At 39.2% G+C, this 16,203-nt stretch overlaps 1 protein-coding gene across 1 annotated transcript in view; it reads left to right on the top strand.

Annotated features, from left to right (window-relative positions):
• LOC140168062 (retinoic acid receptor alpha-like) overlaps positions 1–15,021 on the top strand; it is a 59,325-nt gene extending 44,304 nt beyond the window's left edge. Inside the window, exons 3-8 of the mRNA XM_072191365.1 lie at positions 4,108–4,249; positions 6,983–7,206; positions 9,418–9,600; positions 10,250–10,499; positions 11,995–12,277; positions 13,733–15,021. Of these exons, the coding sequence (XP_072047466.1) occupies positions 4,108–4,249; positions 6,983–7,206; positions 9,418–9,600; positions 10,250–10,499; positions 11,995–12,277; positions 13,733–13,892 (1,242 nt within the window). The 3' untranslated portion in view covers positions 13,893–15,021. The remainder of the gene's footprint in view (positions 1–4,107; positions 4,250–6,982; positions 7,207–9,417; positions 9,601–10,249; positions 10,500–11,994; positions 12,278–13,732) is intronic.
• Positions 15,022–16,203: the final 1,182 nt, after the last annotated feature.

The raw sequence follows: 16,203 nt of genomic DNA, 5'->3' as shown, positions 1-16,203 counted from the left end.
TCCATGCAGTTTTTTTCAAATATTCGCTCCGTATAAAACCACGCCGAGTGATTGTTTTCTCCTTTTTGTCTCGCCTGATAAGGCAGGAGACTATATAATCACTTTTCCGTATGTATGTGTGTATGTGGGGGTGGGGGTGTGTGTGTATGTGACAAATTTGGTTAAAGTTTTGGTTAAAGTTTGCCTTTCGCCTATTTTCTCGGAGACTATGAGTCGCATACGTTCCTCAAACTTGGTGGGTGGGTGCATCTTGACCCGAGACAGAACTGGTTTGTATTGGTTAGTGCGTCAAGGTCACTGAGGTCATGTAGGGGTCATCTGAGGTCAAATTAGTCAAAACTGTCGTATGGGCATGAAACTTGGTTGGTACAGTCAACATTTAAAGCCAAATTTTTGGAAGGTCATTTCAAGGTTACCAGGGGTCATCTGAGGTCAAATTAGTAAAAACTGTCGTATGGGCATGAAACTTGGTTGGTACAGTCAACATTTAAAGCCAAAGGTCATTTCAAGGTCACCAGGGGTCATCTGAGGTCAAATTAGTAAAACTGTCATATGGGCATGAAACTTGGTGGGTACAGTCAACATTTAAAGCCAAATTTTGGAAGGTCATTTCAAGGTCACCAGGGGTCATCTGAGGTCAAATTAGTAAAACTGTCATATGGGCATGAAACTTGGTGGGTACAGTCAACATTTAAAGCCAAATTTTTGGAAGGTCATTTCAAGGTCACCAGGGGTCATCTGAGGTCAAATTAGTAAAAACTGTTATGCACGGGCATGAAACTTGGTGGGTACAGTCAACATTTAAAACCAAATTTTTGGAAGGTCATTTCAAGGTCACCAGGGGTCATCTGAGGTCAAATTAGTAAAAACTGTTGTACGGGCATGAAACTTGGTGGGTACAGTCAACATTTAAAGCCAAATTTTTGGAAGGTCATTTCAAGGTCACCAGGGGTCATCTGAGGTCAAATTAGGTAAAAACTGTTGTATGCGGGCATGAAACTTGGTGGGTACAGTCAACATTTAAAGCCCAATTTTTGGAAGGTCATTTCGAGGTCACTAGGGGTCATCGAAGGTCAAATGAGTAAAAACTGTTGCCTGGGCATGAAACTTGGTGGGTACAGTCAACATTTAAAGCCCAATTTTTTGGAAGGTCATTTCAAGGTCACCAGGGGTCATCTGAGGTCAAATTTAGTACAAACTGTTGTACGGGCATGAAACTTGGTGGGCACAGTCAACATTTAAAGCACAATTTTTGGAAGGTCATTTCGAGGTCACCAGGGTCATCTAAGGTCACATTAGTAAAAACTGTTGGTCGGGCATGAATCTTGGTGGGTACAGTCAACATTTAAGCCAAATTTTGGAAGGTCATTTCGAGGTCACCAGGGGTCATCTGAGGTCAAATTAGTAAAAACTGTCATATGGGCATGAAACTTGGTGGGTACAGTCAACATTTAAAGCCAAATTTTTGGAAGGTCATTTCAGGGTCACCAGGGTCATCTGAGGTCAAATTAGTAAAACCTGTTGCATGGGCATGAAACTTACTGGGTACGGTCACCATCAGCCAGATAATCGTGCCCAGCCAATAACCACCAAATTAATTTACCTCTACCAAAAGTAATCGCGAAAGCAGGCGAGACTCGTGGTTCGAGAACCGCCTTGTTTGTATTGTACTACAAATCGACCAAAGAAATAATGTTGCCATGGGGAAGAACCAAATACAGTACCGATTAAATTTTATTAGCCCGTTTTTGGGAACAATTTTCGAGAATCTTGTACCACAAAACACTGTTATGTTACATTATCGATATCTGGATTGTGGAACGTTGATTTTGATTTCTAACTGCCTACATTATTTCTCAAAAGTATGTCGATTCCTTTACCATTTGAATTTCACTCCAAATTTAAGCTACTTTTGCAAAAATCAAGGTTTTTCGCCATCGATACCTCCGACATTTACAGCGGTGATGAGATTGTTTATCATAAGAGCCTGGTATGCACTATTCCATAATAGTCAGTTTGAGATCAAGCGATTTCACAGGTCACTCAGTAGCTCAATCGGTTAGCGCGTCGGACTAACGTTCGACTATATTACTATAGTTTTGAGCTGGAAATCTTTGGTACGTGTTCGAGTCCCTATGTGGTCCATTCCATCTATTTTATTTTATTTTTCTCTCACTTTTTTTCTTTTTTCTTGTTCGTTTCTTTCTTTCTGACTGCAGCGATTGATTGTTTTTGCCCGGTTTTTTTCCATTATATAATTCAGGAATTTTTAGGCTATACTAGTCTAATAGGCGCGGCCTATGAATATATTTTTACAAATTAGATTAACATAATATTGGTTGTTGGTTTTGTTACTGTTGTTGTAGTTATTGTTGTAGGCCTATATATTGCATAATCAGGGTATAAATAGGCATACTAGGCCTATTATAGCCTATAGAAGCATTGATTTATTTCACGACAGATATATCATTCAGGATAATTTTAAAAATTGAAAATTTAGAAAATCCAAAGGAAAATTGCCGAAAACGGCTGCCCACAATCACCCCCCCCCCCCCATCAGCCCATGGTCCTATCATGGTGCGTCCCTTCCCTATCCCTGTAACATATAGGATAACGCATTACGAGCAGCCGGTTTGTCCGTGGCCCTAGTTCAGATTGATACACTATTATGCAGCGTGAGTTCATTCTTTTCTGCATGGCTGTTTCCATTATTAACTTACGCCCCTCTGGAATCAAGCCTTGAAAACCAATTGTATTTAACCTTAAAAAAACTACCCGAACAAGGATCGTTCTTTAAAAGAACACCCCTTCAAGTAAAATGAGTGCTTTGAGACCCTAATCGCCCCCCGGGCCTCAAGTACAAACATAATAAATATTATTCGTGCCATTGGTTCAGCATAATATCTTTAAAGAGTTATTGAAAGAAATGTTTCTGTGAGATATTAGACTTAGTGTAGAAGTACTCTACACAAAATGTAGTATACATGTAGTATGATTTGAGCATTGAGCCCAGATCCAGGCGCTTATTATAGTTGAATAGTTCAAGGTCATTGCTTAAGTACTGCCTGTCTCCCAGGCTAGATTTTATGATGTGGCATTTGGTGCTGCTACCCATTAATTTTAATAATGACAATATGGCATTTCCTTATGGACCAAAATAGCCTCATCTTCAATGCATTCTTCATTGACCTCCCGATCAATAATCGTAACTTAATGTTGACCTCAAATTTTGGAGTACGAGTTTTTGTACCCGATTCCTTCAGAGGTCATTTTATGAGTGTGTAAGAATATAAGGGCTAACAAACTGTGCCTTGATAGATGAGTATGTTTAGGATCTTCGATTGTCATTGTTGCATGCATGCATACAATATCACACATTTTGGGAGGAGCATGGATATGCAACAATTTCCTGATAAGGATGTGTAGATATCAGTTCAAATTTTAGGAGTCTTTTGGTGCGAGATTGGACATCAAACAAATTGGTCATTGGGTGAGAAAGTCGAAATAAGAGCATCTTTCTATGACACTTTCACAGCCCTAAAAATGGGGGGGGGGGTTATAGTGAATGAATGAATGAATGGTAAAAATGTTTGGTCATAATTATTGTCGAAATATAGATAATTGTCAAAATTTTGATAAAAAATATTAATATCAAAATTGTTCAATTTGTGAAAATTTGGAAGAAAAACAATGACATTTTGTGAACTTTGGGGAAAAATGAGGTGATATGGTGAGAGATCAGAATTCTTGAGAAGGGGGCCCTTTGCATACATTAAAGCAAAAAAAAAAAAAAAAAAGGGTCATTGGGTGAGAAAATTGTAATTGGGTTATTCCAGTTGAAATCCAAACACCCCCTATGACTGGCATGACCTTAATCTCCCACACAGGGAGTTTGAATTTCAATAGAGTCTGATTCTTAGACACGCACGATTGAGCAATTTGCCCTCATGAATATGCGAAAATTCACAGCATACAAAGCACAAGGACTGTTACCGAATAGTAGGCCTATGCAGTAGTCTGTGGGAATTCATGTGGAATAATTTATTTTGTCCTAGACCTATTGCACTAAAAATTTTTTTTTTCATGTTGTTTTCCCTCTTCTTACAGGGTTTCTTCAGAAGAAGTATACAGAAGAAAATTGACTACAAGTGTCACTTCAATTCCAACTGTCCGATAGAAAGAGTGAATAGGAATAGATGTCAACACTGTCGATTCAAAAAATGTTTGGCTGTTGGCATGTCAAAGGAGTGTAAGTGGATTTGCATGGTGGTTTGGGAGGGTGTGGAGGGGTTGGTCATGCAGAGATAGGGAGAGAAGGGGAATGAAGGTCTAGAGAAATAGGGAGATTGCAAGAGAGAGTTGGGAGAGTAAAGAAGGGGGGAGATGGGAGATAGAAATAGGTAGAATGTAAGAGTAATGGAGGGGGATGAGATGAGAGAGAACAGTGGAGAGAAGGGTAGAGAGGGAGAATGAAAGGGATATATACATGTAGATTGGAATAAAGGGTGGAGAGGGAGAGAGAAAGAGGGAAGAGTAGACGGGAGAGAGAAAGAGGGAGGAAGTGCAAATGGAAAAGCAAAAGGGGGAATGAGTTATCAGAGATATAAAGATGGAAAAATGGTAGAAGAGGGAGAAAGAAAGGGAGTAGATGGGGGAGAGACTAGTAGAGGGGAGATGGAATGGAGGAGCAGATGGGAGAGGGAGAAAGGAAGTAGATGGGAGAGAGAATGGTAGTGAGGGAGACAGAAGAGAAGAGCATATCGCTCATTCTACAAAATCCGGTGCCAATAGCCTTTTTTCCATTCTTTGGTCGCCAAAAACTTTGTCGAGCATTTAGGACATCAAATATGTTGTTTTTCTGGTAGAACTCAACGAGATCTAGATGGACATATATAGTTTTCCATACTTTAAATGCTTTCTTCAGCCTGATTAACCCTTGCAAAGGCTCAAAAATCCGGGGGGGGGGGTTCTTCCTGGTTGAAGGTATACGGGGATGTGCCACGGTTTTGGGGTACCTTTTCTGCAATTTTGGTATATCGATGGGTGGGTTATCAGCGGAGACCAATGCGCCCAATTGGGCGCATTTTGGAAAAATTGCACTTAAAGCGCCCAATTATGGCAAATTTGGGTGCTTTTTGGGTGCTTTTACTTGAAAATTGGTATACTGATGGGTAGCAAAAACAGCAAAAAGTAGGTATAGAGAAAGTCAGCATCCGAAAGTCTGCGTGGCACACCCCCGTACAAAATTTTTCGAAGAACCCCCCGGGCAAAAATCGCTAAAAATGTGTTTCCACAGCTCAAGTGTCACATCTAACCCTGAATATTTTCTTTGAATAAATGCGATTTCTTTACATATTTGTTGTTTTTAATTAGATAACGCACCATCATATTGTTTATCAACATTATTTTTAGTGATTAAAATGTCTTTGTGTAATTCTAAAATAAATTGCACTTTCCACCAAAACGCTGTGAGCTACGTTACCCTTTTTAACACACGTTATTGGAAAGAAGTAAAACAGAGGTATCAATGTAATTTGCGGTTTTTGAAAGGAAACACTAATAGGTTTTTAAAAATCACAGTAAAAATCGTGATGCTGTAGCATTTTTGGCATAGAAATGTTGTAAACATTGAAATTTCGACCGACCATGTTAAGATTGGTGAGCTACGTTACCAGGATTCTATAGTATGCACTTGTATTACATGCACTTCCTAATAATGTGTGAAAGCTACCAGTGGTCGAACCCCATTTATATTAGAATTAAGCGACATAACGTTCTAACGTTCGCAAATCACATTAAAAACATTAAAAACCAGTGAACTACGTTACTGTGAGCTACGTTACACACTCATTTAAGCATCTTCAAAACTTCTATGAAATGGTGAAATCTGTTTTACATTTCACTCAAGTGATCTTTAATTTGCTTTTTATGACCTTGGATTGAGTAAAACCAGCCCATTTTATAGTTGGTAACGTAGCTCACATTACATTGAGTTTTAGTGTTAAAAAACATCATGACTTCCTGAAAGAAAAATATGCAAGTGGTGTTGGCAATTTTTTACATTTGAAAGTAGTGATACATTTACTTTTAAAAAACACAAAAAACAGGACTTTTTGAACAACTTTTATTTTTTCAATTTTTTTAGTGGATTGGCACCGGATTTTGTAGAATGAGCGATATGGGAGAGGAAGGGAGGGAGAGCAAACAGGGAGAGAGAAAGAGGGGGGTCATTATATCATGGACAGAATGGTAGAGGATGGAGAGAGAAAGGGAATAGATGGGGGAGAGAGAAGGGGAGAGACTGGTAGAGCTTAGATAGAAGGGAGGAGAAGATGAGAGGGAGGAAGGGCAAATGGAGAGAGAAATGGGGACGAGTAGATGGGAGAGAGAAAGATGGAGGGAGAGGTTATAGAGTGAGAGAAGAGAAAGAGGGAGATGGTCAAGTGGGAGAGAAAGGAGTTCATGGGTGAGAAAAAGTTGGGAGAGAAGCGTAGAGAGTGAGAAAGGGAAGAGGAATAGGAGAGAAAAATGATAATAATAATAAAACATTCTTATATACATGCTTTAAATCAAGGAGATCACAGAGTGAAAGAAGAGGTGAGGTGGATTGTAGTGTAGAAGAATGCATCAGGCTTTAAGTACTCAAATATGTGATGCGATCAAGCAAAATCAGTCGGAACTCGGAAATATTGATTTTGAGATATAGCCAAACAAAGGAAATATTTCCTTTTATTTTCTATTATTTTGGAAACTCTTTCATTGCTCATATCTTTGGAACTGGTTGTTCAATTTCAATTGGAATTTCTGCAAAATGCAGCTTTGTAAATGCTGTTTACTATCTTATAAGAAACTGAAAATTTTATATTTCCGAGTTCCGACTGATTTTGCTTGATCGCATCACATAGATTTGACCAATTATGATTGCTTGCATTTAAATTATAAATACTTAAGTACTTTTACAATCTGTTGTCTCATCACACAGCTGTCAGGATAGGTCGTTATTCCAAGCGTGTAAGACAGAGCAACATGGACGAGATAAAACGACTCACATCACGACCAGAAACTCCCGAAGAACGCGAGGCTCGGGAGAAAAAAGATATGGAGATGTACTCTCTCAGCCAAACAGTGCTGCAAGCGCATGAAGTCAATTGCCAGTACAGTCCAAACAAGGTGGCACAACTCCTGGAATTTAAACAACAAGTTATGGTAAGATGTACTCCAAAATGTAACTTTTGCATTTTGAAAACAGGCTTTAACCCTAACGCTATTGGTTTTCGGCTATTGGAAAGGAAAGAAGGAATGAAAAAAGGGAGACGTTGCCGTCAGGATATGAACCCCAGACCTCTCGCATGCCTAGCAGTGCATCGCTGACTGGTAGCCATGGGTGTTTCGCTGACCTAGCCAACAAAAAATGTGTGTATCATGACTTAATATGATTGCATCATAGCAACAAGCAGGAGTTTATTAACTTGAAAATTCCCTATTTTATGGTATGGAAAAAAAAGGACTTTTGGAGGATTTTACAGAGCTAGGCACTAGGGTTAAAGTGGTTTTGTACATAATGATTTTGGCAGAATGCTGAAAAGCGATTTGTCTATGTGTAAGAAATGTGTTACGCATGAATTCACATGCAACAGGGATCAGATGGTAGAGAGACAGAGGGCAGCATATCAATTATTTGACTGAAATTTATTCAGCAAGATATAAAGTGAGCTACTGTAACAGTGGGCAGCTACAGGGTTAGTTAACGATGCAGTGCCATACCATACTGATTCCTGTCCTGTAATGTAAGAGAATTCATACATAACATGATTTTTAAAAAAAGAGTCTGCCAAACTCACGACGACAGATGAATAGCTATTCGGCAGTCTGCTAAACTCACAACTAGAGATGAATAACTATTCGTCAGTCTGCCAAACTCACAACGACAGATGAATAGCTATTCGGCAGTCTGCCAAATTCACAACGAGAGATGTTTTCATATTTACATATTTGTTAGCCATTGATGGAGAAGAGGTACTAGAACCATACTATGGACAGATAAATGAGAGAGGGAGGACATGAGCGAGAAGAGGGATGTGAGCTAAACATGCTAAAGGGGAATATAGGAAAGAAGGAGAGGATAGGGGAATAAGAAGAAGTTGATCAATCATTAATAAATCAGGGAGTTTGTAAAATTGTTCACAATAAAAACTCGGAGGGTGGTGATGCATTTGCTAAGATTGCATTTATTTACGAACCACGAAAGACGCAGCCCTCGAATTAACCCACGGCACCGACGGCATATTGCCGTGGGTGCCCACCCCCATTGCCGCAATGCCCTCAAAATATGTCCTTTACCGACGGCAGTCACTTGTCCGTGCCCTAAATGAAGTTGCCGTGGGTGCCCTAGCCGGCCAGCCCTGCCCCTTCATTATAAAATCATTAACAAGTACTGGTTAAATCCCGCAAAATTGTGGAAAATTAAATCGAAAATCTTGAACACGATCGCTATTTTGAGCATCGTAACCCAGCTATCAATCACAGTAGCCTATACACAATAGTTTGTTGTGAATTAATATTCATTACCCCTACGTAAGCTTATATTCAGCCAATCACATCGGCTTTTACATTATCTGGTTACTAGAAATCTGACTTCATTTTCTCGATTGGTCAGAGAAATACCTTCAGCGTACTATTGCCCAATCAGAAACGATGTTAGTAACTAAGCAGCTAAGCTTCCTCGACCTTGTGTCGTGAACAAAATCTGAGCGCTGGGCAAATCAATTGATCTCTCGATTAGCAAACATTGACTTCCCATTGCAAACCGATGGCGATACCCTTCCGGTATCGTCTTATCTTGTACATGTAAGCCCATCTCTAGATATTTTTTGCACGAAATAGTTTTTATCCCGGCGAATTTGATCAATATTATTACCAAAGTTACAGCTGTTTCATCGCTGTTTTGAGTCAGTTTTGCAGCTCAGAACTAGGGGATCGCACAATTTAAGTAAAATTAACTGTTGATTTTTGATTGCTTTGTATTATTTTTAAAGCAGGTTTTTTAAGCAATCAGGTTAGTTTTAGTGTAAAGTTGAGAGTCGAATTTTACTTTGGTGTCGAATTCAGCTGACGGCAATGCATCTATTCACTTTTGAAAAATTGCCTTGGTGCCCTTCTCAAATTTTCAACAGTTGCCTTGATGCCCTTTTGAAATATTACAAATTGCCATGCTGCCTTGCCTTTTCAGTGAAAATCCACGGCAATTATCAACTTGCCCTAAGAAAGTTGCCGTGCCCCTTCAGATCCTTATCAGATCGAGGGCTGGAAAGACGGGTGACCACTAGTGAATAGAATTGAAGTGTTAATAATCATAGATTTTTGTGTTCCAAAATGACCTCTTTTACCTTTCTCCCTTTTTAATTGTCTATCACACAGTCACAATTGGAACCCAATGAACACCCATGTTCATACAATGCCTGCATGCAGAGACTAAGTGAAGAAGACAGGCTGAATCCATTGGTTTGTTCCTGGAAAAGTTTTGCTGACTCAGTCATGCCCAGTGTGCAGAGAGTGGTGGAGTTTGCCAAATGTTTACCAGGATTTCTCACCTTAAATCAAGTAAGTTAACCTTTGACATGTCACATTTGATCATTAACCTTTGACATCAGTGTCTTGGGAGCTTACTGAACTTAAAAAATATCTCTCAATTTAAATTGAGTAAATCATCCCAGGGATGACCTTTGATCTGTAACCTTTGACATTGGTGTCTTGGGATCTTCTTATTGAACTTATGTGCAGTGTCAAAAGAAATTTGGAGTTTGCCCAGTGTTAATGAGGATCTCTCAATTTAAATCAATCTCACGACCTTTAACCTGCTACCTTTTACATAAGTGCTACACTGAACTTATCCCAAATGTGCAAACAATTATGGACTTTGCCAAGAATTAACCTAAATTTTTCATTTTAAATTGGGTAGGTTAACCTTTGACCTGTAACACCTTTAACAACTACATATATGACTTTGGCTGACCTGGTCATTCTTAATGTGGAGAGTGACGGAGTTCGCCAAGTTTCTTACCAGAATATCAGATTAAGCTGTGACCCCTTGACGTTTGAACTACATATCTATGATCTATGTCTCACAATCCTTGCTGCAGTCTGGTAGTGCAAATACTTTTGGAAGTTGATTGAATTATTGCAAGAAATTAAAATGTTGACTTGTTTGACTCAGGTTTCTTCTTTTTTTACCCATAATGCATTTTTACAGGACGACCAGATGTCGCTTATCAAACAGGGTTTCTTTGAAGTCTGGTTAATACAGAGTTCAAAGGTCATACTACCTGAAGAGAAAATACTGGTCCTCACCGAGGGGTGTATCTTTGATGAACAGATGATGCAAGGTATGAACACTCCTGAGCTATGGAGACATATCTTTGAATTCACTACCGGTTTTCAACATCTCGGACTCAGCGACATGGAAGTGGCACTGTTTTCGGCTGTTACCATTATAAGTGGAGGTAAGACTTTACATTAAGAAGAAATAAGGATGCAAATCAGGGGTGGAAGAGTTTAGGGCTCATATTGAAATTCCCTTACACAGGAAGGTGTGCGCCATCCTGCAGCTTTCCTGTGCTAGCCTTCTTTGTTAAAATCCTGGGCAGGGTGTATCACTGATGCATATAATCCATCCGTTTTATGACCGAGCTTTCCTGAGGCGCGCGCTTAGCGAGGGGAATCCTGCCCTCTTTCTGTGGTAAAACATCGTAGGGTATTTCAATATGAGCCCTTAGGGGGTGGAGCTGATGAAATGTATTCAAAATAGGTGGATTTGGCACAAATGTGATGAATGGAGACTGGAGCCCTAAGGCACCCCCCAATAAACACTGGTGAGGGGAATGGAGCCCTAAGCTCCACCTTAGTAAAACCAGGGAGAATGGAGCCTGAAGTCCCCCCTAAAACCTAGGGATGGGAACTGGAGCCCCAAACTCCACATATAAAACCTGGAGATGGGGACTGGAACCCCAAGCACCCCCATAAAAGCTGGTAATGGGAATTACCCCTCCCATCAATCAAACATGGGGAGGGAATTGACCCCCAAGCTCCATCCACCATAAATCCTGGGGAAGGGACTGGAGTTCCAAGCCCCCTCACCTACTGGGCATGCACCTGATCTCTTTGTTGGTAGCACAGAATTACATGAAAGAATAGCTGCAAATTGTACAGTACGAAAGGGATTTTATAGATGGTGGTATCTTGCTATCTATGTCACAGAAGTAGATTTGTGACGCCCGCCATTTTTACTTGGGTGTACGATCGGGATGCATTCAGAGCTAATTGCTGCTTGTCTGTGACACTCCATTTGAAATCTACACTCCTTGTGTGGAAGATTAAGGTCATGTCTTCCATAGGGGTGTATGGATTTCAACTGGAATAGCCCATTGGCTCGAAGGAGTGGCTCTATATTCATCATAAGATTTGATAAGACATAAAACGTCTACCAAATTGAGTTAGATCCTTGGGTATGTCCAATGACATAGGCATGAAACCACCTAATCTTGGAGATAATAGGCTTAGCACAGTATTTGTTTTCCTTTCTTCAAAAAGTCATAATCTGTCTGACTGCTTTTGTACAAAAGGGTTGTGATATGCTCCTCAATCCCCTGGGCTATTCCAGTTGAAATCCACACTACCCCTGTGTAAGATTTTGGAAACATCTTCCTCAGAGGTAGTGTGTTTTTCAAATGGAATTGGCTAGGGTTAATTATTCTGAAACCCATACTCTCCCTGAATATGGCTTTACCTATATCTTGACTTCCACAACTGGAGTGAGTATTTCAAATGGAAGTTACCCAATTGTATATTCTATTTGAAATCCATACTCCTCTGTAGAAGATGTTAGCTAAATCTTCCACAGGGGTAATGTATATTTTAAATGGAATAGCCCATTTGTAATGATGGTAAAGAATATAAATCTGATATTCTGTATATATGTTTGTTTCACACCCATCACAGATAGAGGAGGCCTCAAGGATGCGCACTCAGTCGAGGTGCTACAGGAAAAATTCCTGGAATGTTTGCGTCGTGAAATCAGCCGACGAGAAGAACGTGATAACCATCTTTTTGCCAAGTTACTAATGAAGATGCCTTTGCTGCGATCCATATCCACCGTTCAGCAAGAAAATACACTGTGTTTCCGTATGGAGAATTCCAAAGTGAACTTGCCCCCTCTATTGGTGGAACTTAACGATTTGACGAATATATGCGAGACGGATATTCCATTGGGCCCGGCATATCTGTAAGTGGTTTTGTTAAGGGGGTACTACACCCCTCTCTAAATTTGTGTCTATTTTTGCATTTTTCTCACCAACTCATAACACAGTGGTAACAAAAGTTATGTACATGATAGGGGCAAGGAATCCAATTACTACACTGGAATTTCACTGACCCAAGACAAGCGGTTCATTATTTATGATAAGAAATAAGGTACCACTAGTATGTACCTCATTTCCTATCATATATACTGAACCGTTTGTGTTGAGTCACTGAAATTTCCTTGGTTTCCTTGCCCCAATAATATACATAACTTTTGTTACCAGTGTGTTATTATTTTTTGAGAAAAATGCAAAAATAATCACAAATTTACCACAGGGGTGTAGTACCCCCTTAAATTTGTCTCGGCACAATCGCTGATTTTAGGAAATGGTGCATAACAGGAAATATCGCCATATATGTGACATGATCTTATCAAATCAGACCCAAGTCAACAATGAAATTGAGATATAGGAAAAGAATGAGCAATTAAAACAACAATAAAACCATACAAAAATTAATAGAGAAATGTTCATAACTTTTGAAGTATGGGGAATTCAGCATCAGTATTACAGTAATCTTATGTTCTGCCCAAGTTACAAATGGTGACAACTCAATTTCAAAATTCCCAACTTTGATATAAAATTGGATCGATTGAGCCCATATTTATTGGTCGAGCTATGAGTTTTAAAAATATTGGACGAGACGCAGTCGAGTCCAATATTTTAAAACTCATAGCGAGACCAATAAATATTGGGCGTAAAGCATCCAATTTTATCATTATTATGTGTTGGATCCAATATTTTCACACACTTGGACTCATCAAAACATAATATTGGTCTGAGTTGGTCGGATTATGTCGCATATGTGCACAGATAATACAGTAGTGTGCCTCAGAATGCACCCTCATAGTGATTTTAGTTGTCAGAATTTTTTTATTACAAACTTTGGACATGAAGCTCCCAAAATGCCTGCTTTCTATCTAATGTCATTATTGTATTTTGGTCTCTCACCCATGATTGAACTGAAAATGGCAGATTTTCATGCAGGAGGCTTTACCAAAGATTCTGAAGGAACAAATCCAGTGCATGCTTTGTATGGAATGGAGATTATCGCATATTCATATGGGCTGATTGTTCTACCACCTATGTCTAATGCACAGGGTTATGTGTCTTTGTGTTTACAATAACTTTATCACAACTGCTCTTTGAAAAATATGCTGTAACAGATGCAGAGTTGTGTAGCAATTTCATCTTTCACACATCATGACACCATGGAATGATTGGCTTTCATAAGCAGAAGAAGCTTGACTTTATCTGTCTGTTTGTGTTGGATCTCTTATTCTTTAATGTATGTACTGTATACTTACAAAGTTTCTTTTTCTTCATGAAAACGGTACGGTAATATGAATTTTTATCATTATTATTTGTTATCCCCACAGGAGGAAAAGGCCTCTTGACATATCTGAACACCTTCCCATCGTCAAATTTGTCAAAGACGGCAGTTTGTTTCAGCCACCAAAACAAGTCGCATGTACGCGCACCCAGGTAATCAAGATAGGTGTAGGGGAGACCACGACAGCAATGCCAGTTTCACAGTGAGAGAACACCAACCTGGATTAATACCTGAATTGATCACTGAAAGGATAATTTTACACAAGGGTGCACCATCCTCATAGATATTAGCACAGCAGGGACATCAAGAGACAATGATGGGCTATTCCAGATGACGGAGGTGGTGTCAACTTGACAGCAAGGTTGTGGTCTTGATAATGCATCTTGACAAAATGGTTGATTAAATATTATGTATTTATTAAGGATATCGGTAGATGGGAATTCATGAATGTAATACCTATAGTTTTCAGCAGCGAACTTCAGCGATCTGCCAATTTAGCACAGTTTGTGACGTATACGGAAGTTTGGTTCTGATTGGCTAATTGAATCACGTCATCGGCACCTCATTCGCTGGTGAAGCTGTGTAGCAACGCATGACCTAGTTCTTTTTATGCGATAATCAGAGAGAGCAGATGAACACTGCTGAAGGAATTCGCTGAATCGTATCGACAATATTGTCTTTTGGCTATTCCAGTTGAAAACCATACACCCCTATAGATGACAGGACCTTAATCCTCAAGACTGGGAGTATGAATTTCAAATGGGGATACTTGAATGGGTGACCAAATTAGAAATCTACACCCCTGTGTGGGAGATTAAGGTCATGTCTTCATAGGGGGTGTTTGGATTTCATTATAATAGCCCACTACTGTTTTAACCAAGTCACAGTCATCAAGTAATCAACTATAACTTAGCATTCTATAGTATTCGGCAAGGTCCTTCTGCTCTTTCTGATTATTGTGTAAAAAGAACTAAGTCACATATTGCTGCACAGATCGATCAGAGAATGAAGTGCCGATGTGATGATGACATGATTCATGTAGTTAATCAGCGCCAAATCAGCAGACCACAGAAGAACTTTACCAAAAACTATAATATCACATTTTGATAGCATTTACATCAAATTAAAGCAGACTTTAAGAAAGTTCCTTATCAAAGTGTCCAATTCTGAAAAAGGAATCCCAGGATATTGCTTGATAGGGTTATATTACAAAGTAATGTATTTTGTATATGAACATAAATACTGTTATAAATACTTCTATACAATAATTAATTTCACTGGAAGAATCAAACAACCACTTAGAGCATTTTCTGCCTCTATTACAAAAACAAGCAATATAAGACCAATAAATTTACAACTCTGTAAACATTGCAATAAATACAAAAAACATAGTAAGCAAACACCATTTTGTAAAGAATTTATCTTCCTTAAGCATAATTCTTAAGGAACATATACTTGAAAATCATGTGATTGCTTGGCAGTCAAATTTCTCTAAATCCATTTGGGAGGATCTGACCAATCAACTGGACTGTTATTGCTGCCTTGGAAATAACAATCTAATTCATTGGTCAAATACCAGTGGCTTGTTGCTATAGCAACTGGAGTACAAACTCATCTTTATATTTATGAAATGTGATTAAAACGAATACTTAGCAGCTTATAAAGTACTCAGTTGTTCTCTACCCACCGAATATAAGTGCAAGTCATTTTTAAACAAAAGTTTGTATATTTATAAATATTTTTGTAAAAATGAAATTAGTAGACTCAATGAATCAGTAGTAAGTGAAGAATGATAAGCCTATGCTGGTTTCATACTTTCTGCCGTTTGCCGCTGAGCGGCATGACACTTCATAATGCCGCTTGCACTGTTCAACAAGCGGAGCAGCACACCACTGAGGGGGTGGTATGAATCTGAAAGACAATGTTGCCACTCAGCACCGCTCTGTGCTCATTGGCCAGATATCATATCCCGTTCTCATACGTCGAGAGGCACCGCTGCTGAATTGACCTGAATTCAACTCTTAGCGATCTGCAAGTGGTTGATATATCTGCTTGTGGCTGGTCACGGCCAGCGTTTCTGGTGCTACTGCTCAGTGAAGCAAAATCGTTTTCAAAGTGGCAAGCAGCAGGAAAGTACAAAACTAGCATAGTCCTTTCCATAATGAAAAAGTAGACATTTTTGCACAATATTTCTTCACATGTTATATTTGTGGTCACTTTGATTTGCAGGGCTGAAAGTAAAGAAAAAAAATTAGCACTAAATGTCCACTTTTACCGTATTCTATTTCTATAGAAGACGAATAAAAGAACTGGAACTGTTCAACACATCAAACTGTTCAGTGTGATGGCTTTATGGGCATCTGAATTAAAGTGCGCATGGAATATTCCAATGTATGTGTTATTAATCTATGGGTGTGTGGAGCAGTTCCATTTCTTGTTGTAGTGTGTCTTATCTCAAGTTGAGAGTAACGCCACATTGGATCTCATAGTGGCAGATTCGAAACAGTGTGTTAACGT

This window comes from Amphiura filiformis, chromosome 13 (genome assembly GCF_039555335.1).
Source record: "Amphiura filiformis chromosome 13, Afil_fr2py, whole genome shotgun sequence".
NCBI classification, from domain to species: Eukaryota; Metazoa; Echinodermata; class Ophiuroidea; order Amphilepidida; family Amphiuridae; genus Amphiura; species Amphiura filiformis.
This window is presented reverse-complemented; position numbering and strand designations above follow the sequence as displayed.